The sequence below is a fragment of the Xenopus laevis genome, chromosome 2L, assembly GCF_017654675.1.
Source record: "Xenopus laevis strain J_2021 chromosome 2L, Xenopus_laevis_v10.1, whole genome shotgun sequence".
NCBI classification, from domain to species: domain Eukaryota; kingdom Metazoa; phylum Chordata; class Amphibia; order Anura; family Pipidae; genus Xenopus; species Xenopus laevis.
Genome location: NC_054373.1, coordinates 82779155 through 82801783, shown reverse-complemented (window position 1 = coordinate 82801783; position 22629 = coordinate 82779155). Strand labels below are relative to the sequence as shown.

General features: G+C 39.7%; 1 protein-coding gene across 1 annotated transcript in view; it reads right to left on the bottom strand.

The window, feature by feature from the left end:
- maob.L (monoamine oxidase B L homeolog) overlaps positions 1–11763 on the bottom strand; it is a 59179-nt gene extending 47416 nt beyond the window's left edge. The window contains exon 1 of the mRNA XM_041582103.1: positions 11611–11763. Within this exon, the coding sequence (XP_041438037.1) occupies positions 11611–11656 (46 nt within the window). The 5' untranslated portion in view covers positions 11657–11763. The remainder of the gene's footprint in view (positions 1–11610) is intronic.
- Positions 11764–22629: the final 10866 nt, after the last annotated feature.

Genomic DNA, 22629 nt, shown 5'->3' with positions numbered 1-22629 from the left:
ATGCATGCAGTGTGTGGGATGTTTGTATTGCAGTAATGACCCCCATAATAAAAGCAAAGTAAGTTACATAGTTAGTTACATAGTTACATAGTTAAATTGGGTTGAAAAAAGACAAAGTCCATCAAGTTCAACCCCTCCAAATGAAAACCCAGCATCCATACATACACCCCTCTCTACTTTTAATTAAATTCTATATACCCATACCTATACTAACTATAGAGCTTAGTATCAGAATAGCCTTTGATATTATGTCTGTCCAAAAAATCATCCAAGCCATTCTTAAAGGCATTAACTGAATCAGCCATCACCCGGCAGTGCATTCCACAACCTCACTGTCCTGACTGTGAAGAACCCCCTACGTTGCTTCAAATGAAAGTTCTTTTCTTCTAGTCTAAAGGGGTGGCCTCTGGTACGGTGATCCACTTTATGGGTAAAAAGGTCCCCTGCCATTTGTCTATAATGTCCTCTAATGTACTTGTAAAGTGTAATCATGTCCCCTCGCAAGTGCCTTTTTTCCAGTGAAAACAACCCCAACCTTGACAGTCTACCCTCATAATTTAAGTCTTCCGTCCCTCTAACCAATTTAGTTGCACGTCTCTACACTCTCTCCAGCTCATTTATATCCATCTTAAGGACTGGAGTCCAAAACTGAACTGCATACTCCAGATGAGGCCTAACCAGGGACCTATAAAAAAGCATAATTATGTTTTCATCCCTTGAGTTAATGCCCTTTTTTATACAAGACAGAACTTTATTTGCTTTAGTAGCCACAGAATGACATTGCCCAGAATTAGACAATGTGTAATCTACAAAAAACCCTAGATCCTTCTCATTTAAGGAAACTCCCAACACACTGCCATTTAGTGTATAACTTGCATTTATATTATTTTTGCCAAAGTGCATAACCTTGCATTTATCAACATTGAACCTCATTTTCCAGTTTGCTGCCCAGTTTTCCAGTTTAGACAAATCACTCTGCAAAGTGGCAGCATCCTGCATGGAACCTATAGTTCTGCACAATTTAGTATCATCTGCAAAAATAGAAACAGTACTTTCAATGCCCACCTCCAGGTCATTAATAAACAAGTTGAAAAGCAAGGGACCTAGTACAGAGCCCTGCGGTACTCCACTAACAACACTGGTCCAATTAGAAAATGTTCCATTTACCACCACTCTTTGTAGTCTATCTTTTAGCCAGTTCTCTATCCAGGTACAAATACTATGTTCCAGGCCAACATTCCTTAATTTAACCAGTAACCTTTTGTGTGGCACTGTATCAAATGCTTTAGCAAAGTCTAAGTAAATCATATCCATCCCAGAATCGAGGTCTCTACTTACATTCTCATAAAAAGAAATTAAGTTAGTCTGGCAAGATAAGTAAGTCACTTATATTCATTAGCAAGATGCCTAACATATACTCTATTCCACATGGGATGGAGCTGAAACATTTTGCCTGTTGCAATGAGGGAAGTCACTGAAATGGTAGGAAAGCCAGAATACACATATGTTCAGAGCATTGTGTATAATGGTAAGCAAAAGATCAGTGTTTAATGAGAAAGCAAAGTATTCCATGGTAATAAAAAAAAGCTTTAAAATCATTTTTGGTTAAAACAATAAATAAGAAAATCACTGCAAAAAATGTAATTACATTTGAAATTTCAATAAATAATAGTTTTCAAATAAATAATACTTATTGCATACATATTTTACTACATGACTTGTTACAGGAAATCAGCTTTTCCAGGAATCTATTATGGATAATTGGATCGGAATGTTAGGATTCTTAGTATATCAAAAATATCAGTATACCAAAAGTTAGGCACCCCCAAGTGATTGCATGTACTTACCTGAAACCCCGGGCCGGTGCTCCTATTTGGAGAAAAGTGCACCAGCGATGTATTCTTCCAGCGAGCGCCACGGAGCGATCGTCTTCCAGACTCTTCTAACTTCAAATTTCCAGGGGCAGACGCATGCGCAGTAGAACGAAATAGCTGACTTTTTTGTTAAAGTTCAGCTTTTCGCAATACTGCACATGCGCAGCCGCGAGAAAAAAGAACCCAGAAGACCTCTGTGGTGCTCGCTGGAAGATTCCCTGACCTGTGCAATTTTCTTCTGATAGAATGGCCCGGGGTTTCAGTTAAGTACATGCAATCGCTTGGGCGTGTCTAATCTTTGTGAAAGATTTGGCCGAAATCCAAAACCTAATTTGCACATGTAGATTAGGGAAAGAGAACCGCGTGTGCAGCGCATGGGTAAAACATTTTTGACTTCCTTGTTTGTGTAATGAAAAGTCACGTAATTTTTTGGATGTGGATTTGGTTCAGCCAAAAAATGATGCACAGTTTATGCATCTATTATTATCATATAATATCAATAGGCTTGTCCTCACTGCATATTACATAGATTAATGAATGCCAGTGGCATGGTCCAAACCTGGTATCATACTAAGAATATTACAAATATATACAAATGAAGCCATTACTCGCACTGTTCCGCAACTGGGCAGTACAGACAGACATCCAGACCTTTGTATGGATATTTTAACCTGGCTATCCCTACCTGTGCCCTTATATTAGTGCCATCTTGTACATGGGGCAATGCATGCTGTTTTGTCAGTGAAGCAATTTCCAGATCAGCAGACAAGGGCCTCCTTCATTTCAATGGCAGCCAGACACAAGAATTTACTCGTGGACAACTGTTGCTGCTATATAGTAGTGAGCCTTTTTTCTAGCAATAATCACCTGACTGATGACTGCACCTGCAGAAAACCCTCACAAAAGGATCAAGCACCAAGGGGTACACATTATTATAACCGCACTGCCTAAGAATGATCTTGGATTGATAAGGAAGCTTTCCATGCTCATTCACATAGCAGATAATCCATTCTAGAGGCAAACTTCTTTTCCGTAGGATTTTTGAATACATAAGGAAAATCAGCTTCCACATGCTCATTCAATTTGAATGACAGGGCCCATGATGCAAAACAGCAATATTCATTTAAATGCAAAAGAGAACATTTTATCTTGCTGCTAATAATTTCTTTTATCTGAATTACATTTCCATTAGTCCATTATATGTGAGGTCATTGCTAATGCCTGGCATGCAGAGTGTCATTGTGAGTAAGTAACAAAATAAAGAAACTATAATAATATTAATTATAATAAATGTCAATTTTACCTTAAGATTGTAGGTGAAGCCATTCAGAATATCATTTAAAGTCCTGTAACGTAACCTTTGGTTTCCAGATGTTGGTAGACTCCCAGTATACATATACAGAAGATATTCATTTCATACTCTATACACTAACAGCAATAAACTGAAACTCTGACTCCTTTGTCTCTGTAAATTACACCAATATGGCCGTAAACTCTTATAAAAATATCGGAGGCATTTCTTGGATGAGAAATGATGCAGTGGGAATGAGAAACAAGTCATGCAAATATTAAGGAGTTACAGGTATTTTATTTTTTCATAATTTCCTCATTTCTTTGCATATGTTACTGTATTTCATTTCTTTATTTCTCTGCCTCACCTCTAAACTTGTTACTAATACTGCTGCATATCTGCTGAAACTGCAGAAGTAGAGCCTGGGACAAATAAGCAGGTTATAGGGATAGAAAATGACAGATATAATATTAACATATGGAATACCTGGTATGTTCGGAGTTGTCAAGAAGATGAAGAACAGATACATTAGGAGAATACTGTACACAGCAGAAAATATAAACATACGGAACTGATGTTTCACGACATCCTGGCGATAGGCAGAGCTGATCTCTTCCTCTCACATCTTGAGGGATATGCAACTAATCCCCCAAGGGATTTTTACACCCCAGTCTGCCCAAGAGCTTGCAGATACTGAATTGGCTCCATGCATTGAACCAGCCTTGCTAAACATACATACACACAAGCATACCCTGGAACAAATGCTTATGTATAACAGAACAAGAATGTTTTTGCCTTGCAAATATGCACTAAAATGATTTATTTACTACTGAAAAGTAATAGTCTCTTTTCAACTTAGTACACATAGGCCTGTCTACTCGTTTACAGTTCACAGAATTCAGAATGTTCTTTCTTCTCTACATGCCTTTCCCACCCACCCTGATGAATACAGTTCTGCTAAACACAGGCAATCCTGCATTCATGAGGTCATAAATAATCCCTTTAGTTCTATTAGTCCCACTGGGGAAATCAATATGCTTTTATAGGCTAGAACACAAACGTAAACCATACTCTCCACTTAATGATAAGTGGCAGAAGTGAACAATGCAAGTGTTATCCATCCTTACAGTATATCAGCACCTACATTACCTAAATGAAATAGAGACTTAAAGGGGTTGTTCACCTTTGTGTTCACTTTGGTTGTGTTTTTGATTTATTTAGCTTTATATTTAGCAGCTCTCCAGTTTACTAGGGTCCAAATTACCTTAGCGGCCATGCATTAATTTTAATAAGAGACTGGAATATGAATTGAAGGGAACCTCAATAGAAAGATGAGTAATAAAAAGTAGCAATAACAATAAGGGGGTTATTTATCAAGGTCGAATTTGTGAGGTTTTTTTCTACCTCGAATAAACTCACAACTCGAATGTTTGCTTATTTATGAAAAAGACAAATGTAAAAAACTTGAATCAATGCAATAGGGAGGAAACTCAAGTACTCAGATGGATCGAGTTATTTGCAAAAAAAAAAACTTGAAAAGCTCATTGATCTAGTTTTCAAGCGCAAACCACCAAAAAAGCCTGATAATCATGAAAGCTAAAAACTTCTTCTCTACTGGTTGAAGGGACCCCTGCCATTGACTTCCTCAACAGGTTTTAGATGGTGTATTTTCAGACTCAGGCTTTTTGCAACTTCGGGGGTATAATAAATCCTGAAAAATTTGGATTTGTACTGAAACTACCCATGAAATTTTTTTTAGGGAAAAACACAACTTGACCTTTGATAAATAACCCCCTAAATGTATAGCTTTCCAGAGCATTTGTTTCTCAGATGGGGTCAGTGACTCCCATTTGAAAGCTGGAAAATGTACAAAGAGCAATGCACATAATTGAAAAGTATTAAAAATAATTAACGAAGAGCAAGTGAAAAGTTGCTTAGAATTGGCCATTATATAACATACTAAAAGTTAACTTAAATGTGAACCACCACTTCATTACCTCTATATGCAGTATGTTTTTGTTACTTAAGACATTTTGAAGGCAAGCTAGTCTCTGCCCAAAAACACTGTGCCCAACACCTTCTAAAACGAAATCAGCTAAATGACAAAAAACAAAGAAATGCATTTCAAAAATAGCAGAAGTATCACAGGCAGGCTTTCTCCATTTAATTAAGGGCAGGGGTTGACTGACAAAGGTTGGTTCTTGTGTCATGACACAAAACAGAGCTAGACAGTGTGGTTAGCCTCATAACCTACAGTATCTATCTGAGCAAATATCAGTGCTGAAAGCAATGAAAGTCATGCAAGCAGCACTGTTGCTATGTGGACACATTATGATACAAAGAATGGTCATCCTTGAACCCTTGCTCTACATTTTTAAACTGTAAAATCTTGTAAAACTTTATCCTTTGTCTGCCCATACATTTTATTTGTTTTGTGCAAAGTCCAAATCAAAACTCAAAATCAAAGTCCAACAGTAGTAAGTAATATTATAGCACTTGCCCCCTTTCTCACAGTTTCCTGAGCCGTTTTTATGAGTCAGTCCTGATCCCAGCAAATCAATATCAACACGTTTGTACAAACTATCTACCCAAAAAAGTATGATTTTTGTGATGTTGTTAAATTTTGTTAGTTTGTTGAATGCTGATGTGAACTATGTGTGTGTGAGGGTGTGTATGTAAAATTCAATTAAAGCTACTGCAACAAAAATTAAAGAGCAAGTTCGAAATTAATTTTCATTTAATTTATGAAGTACTTTCTTATACAATATATTATATAACAATATAGACTTGTTGTTGATTTAAATTTAAACATATAAATATTTGGGTTGTACTATCATTAAAGGTATCATTTTGCGATGAGCAAACTTGCAACATTTATTTTTGCTAAATCTTCAAATTTTCAATTCCAAAATGGATTGGATTGAATGGGAAGGTGAGATTACATTGCAGATAAGATGTTTTTTGCTCTGCAATAGCATATCCATTGCCCTACATTGTTAGAAAAGAAGACTCTTGTAAGTTAATAAAGAACATCTCTGGGAACATGTATGCATAAGCAGCCAATCAGCAGGTAACATTTACTGGTCACCTGTTTAAAAGCAAATATCTTACTAGGTGATACGGGTTACTGTACCTAGGCAAATTTAGCACCTATTATACATGGGGGAAAACAAGGTAGAAATATGCAGCGAGCATATGATTGAAAACAGTACATTGAAGTGGAGCAACTGTCTAAAAGCAGAGCAAGTTAAATATGGTATAGCGAGCAGACATCCCATGCATCAGCAGCACACCAATGAGCATTGAGTTCAATAATCTGAATTTTTTAAAACAATTGTACCTTGTAATCGATCCAAACTAAGATATAATTAATCGTTATTCCAATATTTAAAAAGGGATTACGATCTCAGCCTGGCAATATAGGCCAGTAAGCTTGACATCTGTGGTGGGCAAATTATTTGAAGGCTTGTTAAGGGATCACATTCAAAATTTTGTCCTAATGAATGGCATTATGAGCAACAATTAGCATGGCTTTATGAAGGATAGGTCATGTCAGACAAATCTGATTGCTTTTTAGGATGAGGTAAGTAAGATGCTGGACAGTGGGGGGCAGTAGATGTGATCTATTTGGATTTTGCCAAAGTGTTTGATACTGTGCCCCACAAACGACTGCTTTCTAAACTAAGGTCTGTTGGGCTTAATGAAGTTGTTTGCACGTGGATAGGAAACAGGCTACAGGATCGGGTACAGAGGGTGGTTGTTAATGGTACATTCTCTGCTTGGAGTAAGGTTCTTAGTGGGGTCCCTCAGGGCTCGGTATTGGGTCCACTTTTATTTTACTTGTTCATTAATGTATTTATGTAAAGTATTGTAAGTAATGTATCAGTGTTTGCAGATGACACAAAACTATCCAGCCCAATTAATTCCATCCAGGATGTGGCATCCTTGCAACACGATCTTGACACACTGGCAATCTGGGCAGCTAAGTGGCAAATGAGATTCAATGTTGATAAATGTAAAGTCATGCACCTGGGATGTAAAAATATCCAAGCCACTTATACCCTTAATGGGACTGCACTAGGCAAATCCATTATGGAAAAGGACCTTAGAGTCCTTGTAGATGATAAACTTGGCTGTAACAAGCAATGCCAGTCAGCAGTATCAAGGGCAAATAAGGTCTTGAGCTGTATAAAAAGGGGCATAGAGTCAAGGGAGGAGGGGGTCCTTCTTCCACTGTATAGAGCACTTGTAAGGCCCCATCTAGAATATGCCGTACAGTTTTGGTCTCCATCACTCAAACAGGACATTATTGTATTAGAGAGGGTACAGAGAAGGGCAACTAAGCTGGTAAAAGGTATTGAAAATCTTAGCTATGAGGAAAGACTGGCCAAATTGGGGATGTTCACGCTGGAGAAGAGGCGCTTAAGGGGTGATATGATGACTATGTATAAATATATAAGGGGATCATATAATAATCTCTCTAATGCTTTATATACCAGTAGGTCTTTCCAGCTGACACACGGTCACCCATTCCGATTAGAAGAAAAGCGGTTCCGCCTAAATATTCGGAAGGGGTTTTTTACAGTGAGAGCTGTGAAGATGTGGAATTCTCTCCCAGAATCAGTTGTACAGGCTGATACATTAGATAGCTTTAGGAAGGGGTTGGATAGCTTTTTAGCAAGTAAGGGAATACAGGGTTATGGGAAATAGCTCATAGTCCAAGTTGATCCAGGGACTAGTCCGATTGCCATTTTGGAGTCAGGAAGGAATTTTTCCCCCTCTAAGGCAAATTGGAGAGGCTTCAGATGGGTTTTTTTTGCCTTCCTCTGGATCAACTTGCAGATAGGTAGTTAATAAAAAAAAAAAAAAAGGTTGAACTCGATGGACATGTGTCTTTTTTCAACCTTACTTACTATGTTACTATGTTACTATGTTATTGGAATCAAAACCAGATTATTGGGTTTATTAATTATTTTAACGATTTTAAGGTATGAAGTTCCAATTTACGGAATGATACGTTATCCAAAAAAAACCCAGGTCCCAAGCATTCTAGATAACATGTTTCAAACCTGTACGTCCCTTTGATATCAATAGAAAGAGACCACTGTTTTTTTTTACTTTTTATTTTGTAGCAACAGTTGGGGGGAATGCCCTTTCCTGTTGCAGCTGGATAATAATCCCATACATCTCAGTAAAACTTTTGTTGTTGTTGCCACTTGGAGCTGAACCCAAGTAAGAGGGCAGAAAATATATATATACATAATTATACATAATCTTTCCCATCCTAGATTTTCCTTAGTGAATGATGAAATAGACAAAGGTTTTGTCAAGGGTGTCCTATGCTTCCTTTTACAATGTAGGCTGGGAGTGTGTCTATATCATGTGTATACTTTTAGGCCTTTAGTACTTTCCTAGAATGGGAGGTTTGGGAGCAAGCCAGGATATGTTTGGTCATCAAATACTTCGATGACTTCTTTTGAGTGGGAAGGGCAGATTAAAACTAATGTCTAGTGACACTTCAGGTTTTGCTATAGGTATTTTTTAGATTATGGAGGACCTGTAGCTAAAGGTAGAACTGAAGGCAGTGAGAACACTCAAGTTCTTAGGTATAAAAATTGACTCCCAGGCAACGCAGAGTAGCTTACCATCGAAAGAAACGTATGATTTGTTAAACATAGTGTGTTATATGTTGCAAGTGAGAAAGGTGATGCTGAGAGAGTTGCTCCTTGTTTATTTGTGTAGGATAATAACCAGGAGAAGGGTGAACATGAAAAGATTAGCTCAGACAACAGTGGGGGTTGAATAACAGCACAATTTTATTTGTTTGAATCAGGAACACAAAGCTAATTTGGGGGTTTGGTACCAAATCAGAGTATCAAAGTCAAAGTACAAAGTATCAGAGTATCAAAATCAGAGCACAAACATTGTTCCCTGTAACTAGGAAAATTCAACATTTGATTCAGGGTTTGTCATGTGCCAGGTGATTCCAATGGGACAGCTGTGACAATTTTGGTGCAGTTGGGACAGAGGATCCCCAGCTATCTAGGAGGTGTAGAATAGGGTATGGTAATAGTTGGTGGACCTGGAAAGATACATGTTTGTATCCCCACTACCAGGTGATAAAGGGAGAGAGAATTTACTATAATGGTTTTTGGGTCAACATGGCAGTGAGGGAGGTTCCCATATTGTAATTAATAAGGCTTTAGTGGCATGCCTTTTCTATTTGAATTAATAGTGTAGAAGGATTTTATTATAAGCTTCATTGTTCATTGGTCAAAAATCTACTGAGGATAAAAGGAGACTGGTTATTTTTGTTATATTCTGCTGTCTAGGATTCAACTTGTAGCTGTTTTTCAGAGATGCTTATCTAGGGTTTGCCTGAAAAGGGGTATGTTTCACACTCCTTTAGGACCGGGGACCGGGGCAACCATTTAAATTGGGAGGTAGAAATTCAGTAATTTTAGCTCCTATCTTCGGCCTCAGTTAGTTTAAAGCATAGGTTTTAGTTTTAGGAGGGGTTACATTATTCTTTGTTCATTTTCTGGGAAGAGAAAATAGCATATGTGTGGACTGGGGGAATGTGCCTGGGAACACAACAGCAGAAAGACGCTCATTGGCCCAGATAAAGAGGTTGTCTGGTTATTCCAGGGTTGCAAGGATGTTTCAGTTTTGGGGGATTCCAGTCTATGAAACATGAAGGAGGAGGCCCCACATAGTATGGTCTCAAATGGTTCCTAGGCTTTTTTGGAGGTATGGTACATGACGCAAGGCGATGGAGAGAACCAGGGTAAAAGTGAAAATGGCCATGAGTAAATTTATCAGGTTACAAGGAAGGATCATAGTGCAGCATACGTTACTTGAAAAGGGGGTTATCCTGCTTTATGGAGAATGGTGTGCACCTCCAAAAGATGGACACAGACATATTAACTTTGATTACCCTGCAGAAATGGAGATGTATGTGGACTTGAGGTAGTCAAGACTGTTTTCTGTGGTAAGATCCTCAAACAAGTGTCGGAAAGGTCAAAGATATTCAGGTTAAGCTGGACATAGACGCAAAGATCCGATCGTACGAATCAACGTACGATCGGACTTTCCCATCTCCCGACCACTAACCATTCAGATCAAAGTCTTACCATTCTGATCAAATAAGAACAGATCAGCTGATGTTCTGCCCCTGACAGCAATCATACGATAGTTATGTCTGACAAAGCTAGTGACAGTCTCCCTCTGAAAATCGTACGATCAGCAATACATGCAGAGATATTATCGGCAGGCGACAGAAATTTTCTAACCTGTCCGATCGACCAACTGACCGATCTTAGCTGGACAAAAAATGTCGGGACTCTCCACACATGGTCCGACAAATCCATGATTCGTACGATCGGATCGTTGCGTCTATGGCCAGCTTTAGTCATCCGGTGGCTGTTACCAACACATAATATCTTTTACGGCAAACAACATAACATATTTCATTATCCTGCACATGTGTAATTGTGCAAAGTGTTTCTTTGCAAAGAAAACTTATTACAGCTTGCAGAGAAAAGTACCATCCACTCTTTGATTCTGTATTACAATTATTGTTCTGGGAAACAAATAATTTTGTGCTAAATAATTCATTAAATTAGAAATTATATTTTTTGTGTCTTCCTGCATGTCTTCTATATTTTTGGCATTTGTAATGGTTAAGACATTTGTGGGATCAGTTTCTCCATTTCAGAAAAAAATATAGAAATTATATACACACATATGTATTCATGTCCCCCAAATTGTGGGGCTGGGTACTTTGGGGCTCAAAGTAGTAGAAAAGGACACAATCCTGAAGGGACAGTTTAAGGGTGATTGTATTTTTACTTTCTTGGATATGCCCAGAACTGTACCAGTGAGAATGCAACACTCAAGTTTTCATATTTATATCCTTGTCCAGAGCTGGGGGGGGGGGTGACTAAATTTAACAGTGCCTAAATCCACTTATGCCATAAAGCATTGAAGAATTGCTGCTTTGTCATAGCAAAGATGGAACCTTCATCATAGTTTATTTATTTTAGATTCTATTAATGACCTTTTTTGAAGATATATATATACATATAGTATATGTATACAGTATATAGTTATATATATGAGCGTATAGATTGGTCTGTTTCTTAACATTATGCATTATTTTCAGCCATTAATGCTTTCTTTTTATAATCATTTCTGTGTTTGCTATCCTGAGTTGTATTTGACAGCTCAGCTGGAACTTTTCCAATTCTTTCTCATGAACTTCCGTGCAAATAAAGTGAATTAGACATGTACAAATAACTGAAACTTGTCGAAAAGGAAGCTCTGGCTTGAAAATTTCCTGCTGATGTTAGATTTGTGTTGCAACCAATGCAAACAGATATCAAGCAAAAATGTTCAATATAAATTATAAATGCTGAAACATATTTTTTGGTTTGTGCAACTAACCTGAAATGCCTCCACCGATAACAATCACATCATACTTGTTGTCCATGGCTGCCCCTTGTTGTGGGCTCCCTAAATGCTGATTTGGTGCAGAGGTTGTAGCTGAGTCTGTGCTGTGTCAGTCATATGGCAAAAGCTAGAGAGGCCAGTCTCCCAGCACGAAAGCCCTCCCCTGATCCTCCCTCTTTTTACAGTCCCCAACCTTGGCCCTGTTTTCCCTTTCTACCAAAAACCCTCCTATTTCCTATGGACAGAGGTTGGACTGGCAACTGCAAAGAAGCAGTGATTGGCTGGTGTGAATAGAATGCTGGAGTAGTTAGTGGGAGAGACAACTTGTGGAGAAAAGTTTTTTACATATAAATATTTTTATATATATTTCTATGTTTTTTTACACACGCACTTCAAGGGGGTATCAGAGAATCCTAGCACTGCAGTGGACACTAGATCTGCATGCCTTAATACACATCGGGAAATAAAGAATTACACAAATGTTTTGGTGTGTTTGTACACCCAGTGGGTGTGATAAGCTGTGAGCAGCTCAGCCGACTTGTCTCTGTGCTCCTGACATAGCTGTATGAGTGGAGGTGGGGCGGGAAAGGAAAATGAATATAACATGCCAGATTTCTGAGCTGCAGGGAAGAGACTGCATTCCTGTTAAACATTGTTATGGCTGCCCTTTCCCTTTCATACACTTTGTCGCTCTACCCAACCCCTGGTGTTACGTGCTAATAATGCTAAACCGCAACATTACTGTCTCACATAGTCCAGGACTAATACAAAGGTCAAGTGTACACGTGATTTACATAGGGTTTACTTAAAAGCTCAAGTCTTGGCATATTGTTTGTACAGAACACAAACCTTCAGCATATCTCTGCATTTTGTGAAGCAGTTCCTAAGAAATGGTCTGATTTTTCTTCTTCGCATTAGGTTGTGAAATTTCCCTCAGACCTCCTTCAAAGCCCCACCCTCTTCTTTATACACATGAATTTATACAATTTATTCTGCACCTTCCTGCACTCCTTTCCCTCTCCCCTGCTCTAGCTATAATCGGTCCCACCCCAGCAGTCACACAGATATTAGGCAAAGGACCCCCCATCCCCTCATAGTATGTCACTACTATAGAGAATTAAAGATACAGAGACATATATGGCGGCAAAATCTGTGGAGGTCACAGCTTTATTTAGCAAAAAAGAACTAGGTACACCCTGACCCCAGCTTCTGTGGCTCAAATGTAGGTTCACTACCCCTACCATAAAACCCAGGGAGTAGGGATCATGGAGCAAATCTCCCTCCGTAACCGAACTGTAGCCCTTCCCCCTGCTCCCAACATTTTGCATAAATGGCGATAACCCGGACTCTTGCATGACTCAGACAAGAGCGAACAGTCAAAGTCTGATACACACCAGTGACTCAATAAGGGTAGGCCTGCACTGTAACCGTCTCTTTGCTCATGGAGCCGCATTGATTCTATCTCACATCAACAACCCAAGAGCTGCAGCTGTACCAGGTAAGTACTGTTGACAAACACAGATAATGATACCCCAGAGGAAGACAAAAACTCTAGTGCTTCGAAGCCAATTAGCACTATGAGGAAAATTCCTTCCTGACCCCTTCATGACGATCGGTTACAAAGTACCCTGGAACACCTTCATTTGGATCCTTCTTCACCTAGGGAGGGAGGGTGGGAAACAAAAAAACAACTGTAAGTCTGTCTGCAAAACTACCAACCTTCCCTTAAGAACTCAACTCCAGCAACCAACCCCTCTGCCCCAAGTCCCACCCCTATTTTTCCCACCATTGTGCAGCTACTCTATTGTTCTAGCCTGGGGGGATGGGGGCAGCCAGGTACTATGACACACCTGGGGGAAGGGAGGGGGCCCTGCCTAATCTCATCTCAGCCCTAAACAGGCTTCATTCCCACTAAGATGCACATCCTATGGAAACAACATGTTCAGAAGTTGGAAAGCCTTGGTGGAAAGGGCTCTAACAGCCAGACACGACAATGCAGTCAGAAACTATGTGAGTGGAAGTGGAAGCAGGCAGCATAAATTATTTAAAAAAATCAATTTATAAACAGCTTTTCCACATTCCTGCAACAGCTCAAATCAGCTGGCAGCTCTCTAATTTTTTTCTGCATCTCATATAAGCAGTAGCCTATTTAGGTCTGGTGCTGCCCTAGGCACCCAACCTGTGAGCACACCTCTGTGTGACATCAGCGGATGTGAGGTCACTGCATACGTAATTGAATGACCACCTATCCCGACCGCTGCTGCCAGATTTCATAGGCAAGCATCCGGCAGCAAGGGAAGTTTGCTTTTTTCGGAAAGGTTTTATTTTTACCATATAGGCATCTGAGGGCTGCCCCATTAAAGCTGCCATCCTTGGCACATGCCCTCAAATGCTTATATGGTATACACACCCCTGCATATACCAACACCCGGATTTGTGGCAAGGCCACAAAGGCCCAGGCCTAGGTTGGTGAAATTCTAGGGGCGGCATGCCGAACGGCTGCATTGGGAACGCAGAGTTCCCTAGCACCATGGCGCATGTGCTCACTTGCAGGTAGGGGGTGCACAGTCAGTGGCACTAGGACCGCGAGACATGTACGGTAAATGAGTGGCATGTCTATAACATCATGTAGCTCCATGCCATCTAATTTCAAGCCAGGGCACTATCTGCAAGAAGTTCTCTCAGTGTTTGCATGGGTTTCCTCTGCATATTCTGGTTATCCCGCACATACCAAAAACATACAGACAGGTTAATAGACTCCTGATAAAACTGGACCTTCTGATCTAACAATAGATTGTGAGATCAACTGGCGCGTGGACTGATGTATAATCTCTGTAAAGAGCTGTAGAAATATGTTGGCACTATATAAACAGCAGGAAATACAAGGCATATACTAGGTATACAAACAGCATGCATTGCCTGTTTTCTGTAACACACAGAAAGCTGAAAAATGTAAGCAGACTCCCCAAAAACATATTTTTGGAAAGTATACATTTTGCCAAATACTTGGCTATATATGTCTATCCTCTAAACTACCAAACTGCAGAGTATTGTTGATATAACAGTTGTGATAACATTTCTGAAGGTCACTGCAAAGCTTGTGTTTTATAGCATCTTATTTCCCAAGACATTAGGTACCAGCAAGATAAAAAAAACAATATGAATGCTTAAAGGTCTTCTGAACAGTTTACAGTCCTGTGAGCCATGTAGAGATCCCAAAATGAAAATAGTGCATACTTTTTTTTTGCTGCCAAATAAGCAACCTAAGTGTATTATATGTGTTGTAAACTTTCTAATATCACTGCCCCCTCTCAATGGGGGATCTCGGTGGGATCCTGATTTTGAGCAATCTAGCTTGAGGATCTAGCTTTGTTCAGAACAATGCTTCTTCTATCTTAAATCAAAATGACTTAGGGATCAAACTCACCCAGTCTCTCATGTTCAGTGCCCTTTTTTAGGTACTGCTTCGATTTCTTTTGTGCATCTCCAAAGTTGCTGTCCAATCCATTTAAAAGCTGGCATCTCTGTAGGGCAATTTCTACTGGTAAGATGCAATTGTTCCTCTCTCTTGGTTTGCCAAAGACCCAAGTTTGTTTGAAAGCACAAAGTTACATTAATTCTGTGATTTCAAAAATGCCAGCTGAAGAACACATCATTCCAACAGGGATCATTTTCCACATTCTTATAATGTCTGTGACAACAAGGGATACAGTTAATTCTCACCCATAGTAAACAATGACCATTTGCAAGGCCTTATACTAAACTATTTTAACTTATGATCCTTCTTTTGTAGCAGCTTATCCATGGGTGACGGCAGAGCCGGGCCAACCCGGCCAGGCACCCTAGGCAACCTGGCGGGCCACGGCGCCGGCTCAGTGCGCGCTCGACTGCGCATGTGCGAAACTTCGCTCCAGCGCGCATGCGAGAAATGTGTGCACGAATGCATAGAAATGCATTCACGTGAAAGACAGCAGCAGCAGTCGGGGAGAGATGGGACCGGACACGGGGTAGGCAACAGAGCAGGTATGTGCCTGGCGCCCCCTCAGCTTTGCGCCCTAGGCACGTGCCTACTATGCCTACCCCTAAATCCGGCCCTGGGTGACGATGATAAGGGGCACAAGGTAACTTTGGGAACAAGTGTTAGATTTAAAGGTACTATTTGATGTGGAAACTGTAAAATACATCCATAGATATGGTTGGGGGATATGTTAATTTCATGATGTAAGCAGGGGTGCTCCCCCAATGAAGCAAGTTGAAAAAAGTTAAGAGCTGGATTTACATTTTTCAACGCAGAAATTCAGTAGTGCAGACCTAGCAATGACCCTGACCCTCTCCAGCTCTTAAATGGTGAGTGCCATGCAGTGTCGAACTGGCCCACAGAGACACCAGGAAACTCCCAGTGGGCTCAGGTGTCAGTGGGCCCTCCTGCTTCAAAATATTTGGCCTATTTCATGGCCATTACCTATTTCTATGAGAATAAAGAGACTAAATAGATTGAATAATAGATTATGGCATTTAAAGAAAAGAGACTAGCAGAAAAGAGGTTTCGTGAGAAGAGGGATTATAATAGTACTGAGAGTGGGCCCCTGATCTAAGGTCTTTTGGTTGGTCCCTGGTCTAAGGTTTTTGGGTGGGACCCTGGTGTCCCAGTGTGACATTGGTGCCGTGGGGGGGGGTAAAAGGAAGGCCGCCTTGGGTGGCAGAATGGCCAGGATCAGCCCCTGGATGTAAGATTAAAGGGGTTGTTCACCTTCCAAACACTTTTTTTCAGTTCATTTGTTTTCAGATTGTTCCCCAGAAATAAAGACTTTTTTTCAAAATACTTTCCATTATTTATGTTTTACTGTTTTTACAAAACCTAAGTTTAAAATTGAATGTTCCTGTACTTGGTGTTTCAGTCTGGCAGCTCAGTAGTTCAGGTGCAGACAATAAACTGTTACAATTTTGCAACATTGAGTTGATACAATTTTCAGCAGCATCTCTGTAGTATTAGCAACTATTGTATCAATTCTAACAGCTGCCTTTAATGAAACTCAGGGATTCTACTCAGCAGGGACAAAGATAAGAAATGTATCAACTAAAATATCAATTTAGAACAGTTTACAGGGTTGGTGACCCCTTCCCAGAGCTGCTTTAGAAGGTGACACTTTATACTTCAATATTAAAAAAACGGTCACACTTAGAAAATAGAAAGTAATTGAAAAAAGACTTATTTCTGGTTATCTATCTGAACACAACTAGTTGTTAGAAGATGAACAACCCCTTTAACCCAGTAGATTAACTGGGTACACCATCATATGCCCATGCAATTTGGTGTATGTCAGGCAGACTACTCAGGGGTTGCAGATTCACATATGCAATGTAGCACACCCTTAGGTGTACCCTAAACTTGTGCTGATCGGCACACACTCCTGTAAAGCACCCTGGTGACACCCCAGAGATCCAGTAGCCAAGAGTACAAGAATGGCATTGCACCAGGCACAGTTGAAGCTGTAAGAAAGAGATGGTTAGATATGTGAACAATAACAGGAACATTTCTAATTTATAGCATAATAGTGCAATAAGTATAGCAGCTCAGTAAGAATAGCCCCCAGAATAACCTCAACACATCACCAGCTGTATATAACATTTACCAGTGGGGGGCCACCTTATGAAGAACTGAATAGTCTGCAATATAGGTTCAACATTAGTGATGGGCGAATTTATTCGCCAGTCGCGAATTCGCGACGAATTTGCGCGATTCGCCACCAGCGAATAAATTTGCGAAACGCCCGCGAAAATTCGCCCGAAAAAATTTGCCGGAGTCAAAAAAAAACTTTCGCCATGTCGGAAAAAAAGCAGGTGTCAAAAACGAGACGCCGCTGCCGTTTTGCGAATTTCGCGCGAAATTCACGAATTTTCCCGCGAAGCAAAACTGCGCAAATTCGCTCATCACTATTCAACATCAAACTTGGAATTTGGATTCTGTCTGTGGAGACAACACAAGATGCAGATGACTATGAAGATTTTCATTCATCCAGGTCATAGTATATCTAGTATAGGTCAATCTAAAAACAACTGGACTTGCTGAGTCATCCCATATGTAGCTGGAGTGTCAGAGAAACTCAGGAGGATTTTCAACAAACACCATGTCCCTGTGTTTTTCAAACCTAGCAACACACTGAGACAAAAACTGGTACACACAAAGGATCCAACACCAAAAGAAAAACAAAGCAATGTGGTATACGGAGTCCAGTGTAGCGAGGAGTGCACAGATCTATACATTGGGGAGACAAAACAACTGCTCTCCAAGCGAATGGCTCAGCACAGGAGGGAGAACTCTACAGGGCAAAACTCAGCTGTCTTTCTACACTTAAAAGACAAGGGACACTCCTTTGAAGACAGCAAGGTCCAAATCTTGGATAAAGAAGACCGCTGGTTTGAACGAGGCGTGAAAGAGGCGATTCATGTCAAGGTGGAGAGACCATCTCTTTACAGAGGTGGGGGCCTTCGACACCACCTGTCTGCTACATACAATGCTGTTCTAACATCTGTACCCCGGCGGATTCAGAAAACTTCACACATCCATTCATGCAACTCTCACAAGTAACACCTGTATCTAGGAGGTGCATGACACATTGGATAATCCTATCACAACTACACAGAATCAACACCTCTGTGAATTTCTTCAGATGTCACCTTTTTGAAGAGTTACAATGTGCCATTGTAAATGGATTAGTGGAAGAGTTTATATGACGAGAACTTCCCACACCAGTCAGTTGAACTGAAGAAGCTGCTCGGATGAGTAGTGAATCGTCTTCATTGATTACTCAGCAAGTCCAGTTGTTTTTAGATTGACCTATACTAGATACAAGATGCAGATGTGTCCCTTGGTTAAGTTGCATGTGTAAAACAATACTGTCAGTCTTCCTTACATTCCTACTACGTGGATGAGATAACCGTGTATTCCCTGAAGTCACCTCAGCAGCTCACTGGAACAACACTCTCAGGCAGTGTCGGACTGGCCCACAAGAATACCAGGAAAACTCCCGGTGGGCCCAGGTGCTGCTAAACATTTGGCCTATTTCATGGCCATTCCCTATTTCTAAGAGAACAAAGAGGCCAAATAGATGGAATCATAGATTAAAGTATGTAAAGCAAAGAGACTAGGAGAATAGAGGTTGAGTGAGGAGAGGAAGAAAAATAGTTCTGAGAGTGGACCCCTGGTCTATGGTTTTTTTTGGTGGGCCCCTGGTGTCTCAGTCTGACACTGCTCTCAGATGGTGCCTGTAGTAGAGAGGGGAGATACATCTGACCACTGTGGAAACATCCAGCAACTCAGGTGCACCCAGTCCACAAAAACCAAACAATCTCAGATATAATAAGGGCTGAACAACAATCTCCCAAACTGGAAAAGCAGGGGTTTAGTGCAACTCACAGTTCAGAAGGAACTCTGTTTCTCATCTCACTGTAGCTTTCTCCTGATATAGATGACTGGTAGGCCACACTTTCCCTCCAAGGAACAGGAAACAATTCCTAGCAAGCTGCACACTGCAGTGTCTCTCTCTGTAGATAAGTAGCTGTATTTTTGTCTCACTAAACCCAGCTGCAACACAAAACCCTTTGGGAGAATGTAATAATGGGTAGCGATCACTGATGTAGAGATTGTTTTCAGATTTTTAGTTATATAGCTTTTTATTCTGCAGTTTGCAATTTCAGCAATCTGTTTGCTAGGGTCCAAATTACCCTAGCAACCAGCAATGATTTGAATAAGAGACTGGAATATGAATTGGAAAGACCTAAATAGAAAGATGTATATAAAGTAGCAATAACAATAATTTTGTAGCCTTACAGAGCGTTTTTCAAAATTGCTTAGAACTGGCCATTCTTTAACACACTTTAACAAGACTTAAATTTGAACCACCCCTTTAATTCACTTACTGGGCTTTTTTTTAGCGAATATGTCATTTATGATGTGCATTCTTTTGCTACACTACTATATATATATATATATATATATATATATATATATATATATATATATATATATATATATATATATATATATATATATGTATGTATATATATAGATAGATAGATAGATATACACACACTGCCTTGCAAAAGTATTCACCCCCTTGGCTTTTTACTTATTTTGTTACATTCCAACCTATATGTTTCTTAATCTTATTTTATGTGATGGATCTGCACAAAATAGTCTAAGTTGGTGAAGTGAAATGAGAAAAATATATTCAAATAAGAATTAAAAAAAACTTCAAAAACGGAAAATTGGCATGTGCATATGCGTTCACCCTCTTTGCCATAAAGCCCCTAAAAAATCCTGGTGCAACTGATGACCTTCAAAAGTCACATAATTAGTGAAATGAATTCCACCTGTGTGCAATCTAAGGCCAGATTTATATCTACCATTCACTCCCATAAGGGCTCTTACTGACGTGCGGTTGTTTCTGCGCTCCCCTGCGTTCCGTTTTTCTGCGTTCAGCCGCAAGCGAGCACAGGAATAGATGCATTAAGTTTTTTCCAATGGGGCTGTACTCACACAGGCACGAGTAGGCGCCGAACACACGAAAAATGCAGCATGTTGCGTCTCAACCTGCATTTGGTGCCTACACGCGCTTGTGTGAGTACAGCCCCTTTGAAAAAAGCTTAATACGTCTATTCCTGCGCTCCCCTGCGGCTGAACGCAGAAAAACGGAACGCAGGGGAGTGCAGCTTCAACCACTCGTCAGTAAAATCCCTAACACAGTCGGATTACGGACTTTACATCTTATAGCAGCTGCTATTTTCCAGAGCTATATATTTTTCAACAAGTGATTCAACAAGATAGTTCAGCTGCAATTTTGACTGTATGAACTTAATTTGGATTTTCTTTAAGCGATATTTTGGGATGTGTTATTTTACATAAGGACACTTTGAGTTTGATGGGGAGGGTTACACACACGGTTTCACTTTATAGTGGGTTATAAATTTTCCATCTTTGTTGCTTGTATTTTACTAGCCCTACAAGATCGACACAAGGGGAGAGAATCCGTTTACAAATGGGTGGTGCAATATATATGTTTGATCTAGATTTTATGATGAATTTAATGATACACTGTGGGTTATATTAGATTTATTAATATCTATAGGTGATAATTATAGTGTATATAATAATAATTCACAATATATAATGTAATTTTGGGAATCATATTGAGCTATATTTTGACATATAAGTGGGTATGCACGGTGCAATAGGTTAGAAGAGAAATATTGTTACACGGTTTAATCAGATTTGATCTATTGCAGCAAGGGTTTAAGTGCAGTTGCTTAACAACGGTAACAACCGTATGATTAGAGTAAGTACAACCACATTAGACTGTGTGGAATAGGCAGGAGTTAATAGCAACACATAACTAACATTGAAAGAGTGCTAAGTGATCCATTTAACTATTTAAGCCACCTAGAACCGACAATTTGGTTAGCGATAACAAGTGTTTGCTGGACATCATTTATGTACTAAAGGGAGATGTGATTATTTTTTCATAACTTAGGGTAGATTATAACTTTTAGAAAATGACATGACCACTTGGTATATACTTTGTGCCTATTCTCTATTGTTGATACATTCTTGATACATTTGTAACAAAATTTGTTCCGCTTAAGATTGGGCAGGAGGAAGTATAGGAAGAGTATTAGCATAGCAGTGTTACGTTGTATCTGATTTTATTGATTTTTTTTTCTTTTTTTGTGTTTGTATTTCCATTGTTTATTTGTTTTTGTATAAATATTGAAGATTTCTACTAATGTGTATCTAGGTAATTGATTGCCTGTTTAAAGTTAACGGAAGCTATGAGATTCACAGTTTAAGGGGCCGATTCACTAACTTTGAGTGAAGGATTCGAAGGTAAAAAACTTTGAATTTCAACGTTTTTTTTGGGCTACTTCAACCATCGAATGGGCTACTTCGACCTTCGACTACGACTACGACTTCGAATCGAACTATTCGAACTAAAAATCGTTCGACTATTCGACCATTCGATAATCGAAGTACTGTCTCTTTAAAAAAAACTTTGACCCCCTAGTTCGCCATCTAAAAGCTACCGAAGTCAATGTTAGCCTATAGGGAAGGTCCCCATAGGCTTGGCTAACTTTTTTTGATCGAAGGATATTCCTTCAATCGTTGGATTAAAATCCTTACACGTCATCTCCATCTAAGCTGTTTTCCCCCCAGTTTGTAGTTAAAAGACAGAATCTAATGTGTATGTGTTACTCAGGATGTGACGACGGTTCAGAGAGAACCGAAACGCGTTGATGTGGGGTAGATTGTAATGCTCCAATAAAAGCTTTTTGTCACAATACCCGTGAGTGCTCTTAACTACTTTATATATATATATATCTGGGCTAGACAAAGGTTCCTTCCGTGATAATCTCTCCAAGGATGAACGGGACGCAGTCAAGTCTTTGAGGATGGATAACAACATTGTAATCCGCCCAGCGGACAAAGGTGGGGGGATAGTGATTATGAACTACCAGGATTATAGGAATGAAATATTGGGCCAACTATCAGATGGTCGTGTTTACAAACAACTTACAGGCGATCCTGTAATAAATTTTAAAACGAAAAGTTGATACCCTTATCAATATTGCATTTGATTGTAAAGTGATTGATAAAACATTGTCTGATTTTTTGAAACAAGATTTCCCTAAATGCCCCGTTTTGTACACACTGCCAAAGGTACATAAGAGTTTAACCAAACCCCCTGGCCGCCCGATCGTGTCAGGCCGTGATTCCCTCCTTCATCCAATAGGGATCTATTTAGACACAGTCCTACAGCCAATAGTACGTGAGACGCCTACTTATTTGCGCGACACCCCACATTTATTAGACAGTATCCGTGAGTTATCGATCCCTATTGACACTGAGATATACTTGGCGAGTATGGATGTGGTCAGCCTGTATACTATAATACCACATGATGATGGAATAGTGGCGGTTAGGAAGGCATTGGAGGAATCTAATTCGTATGCAGGCCC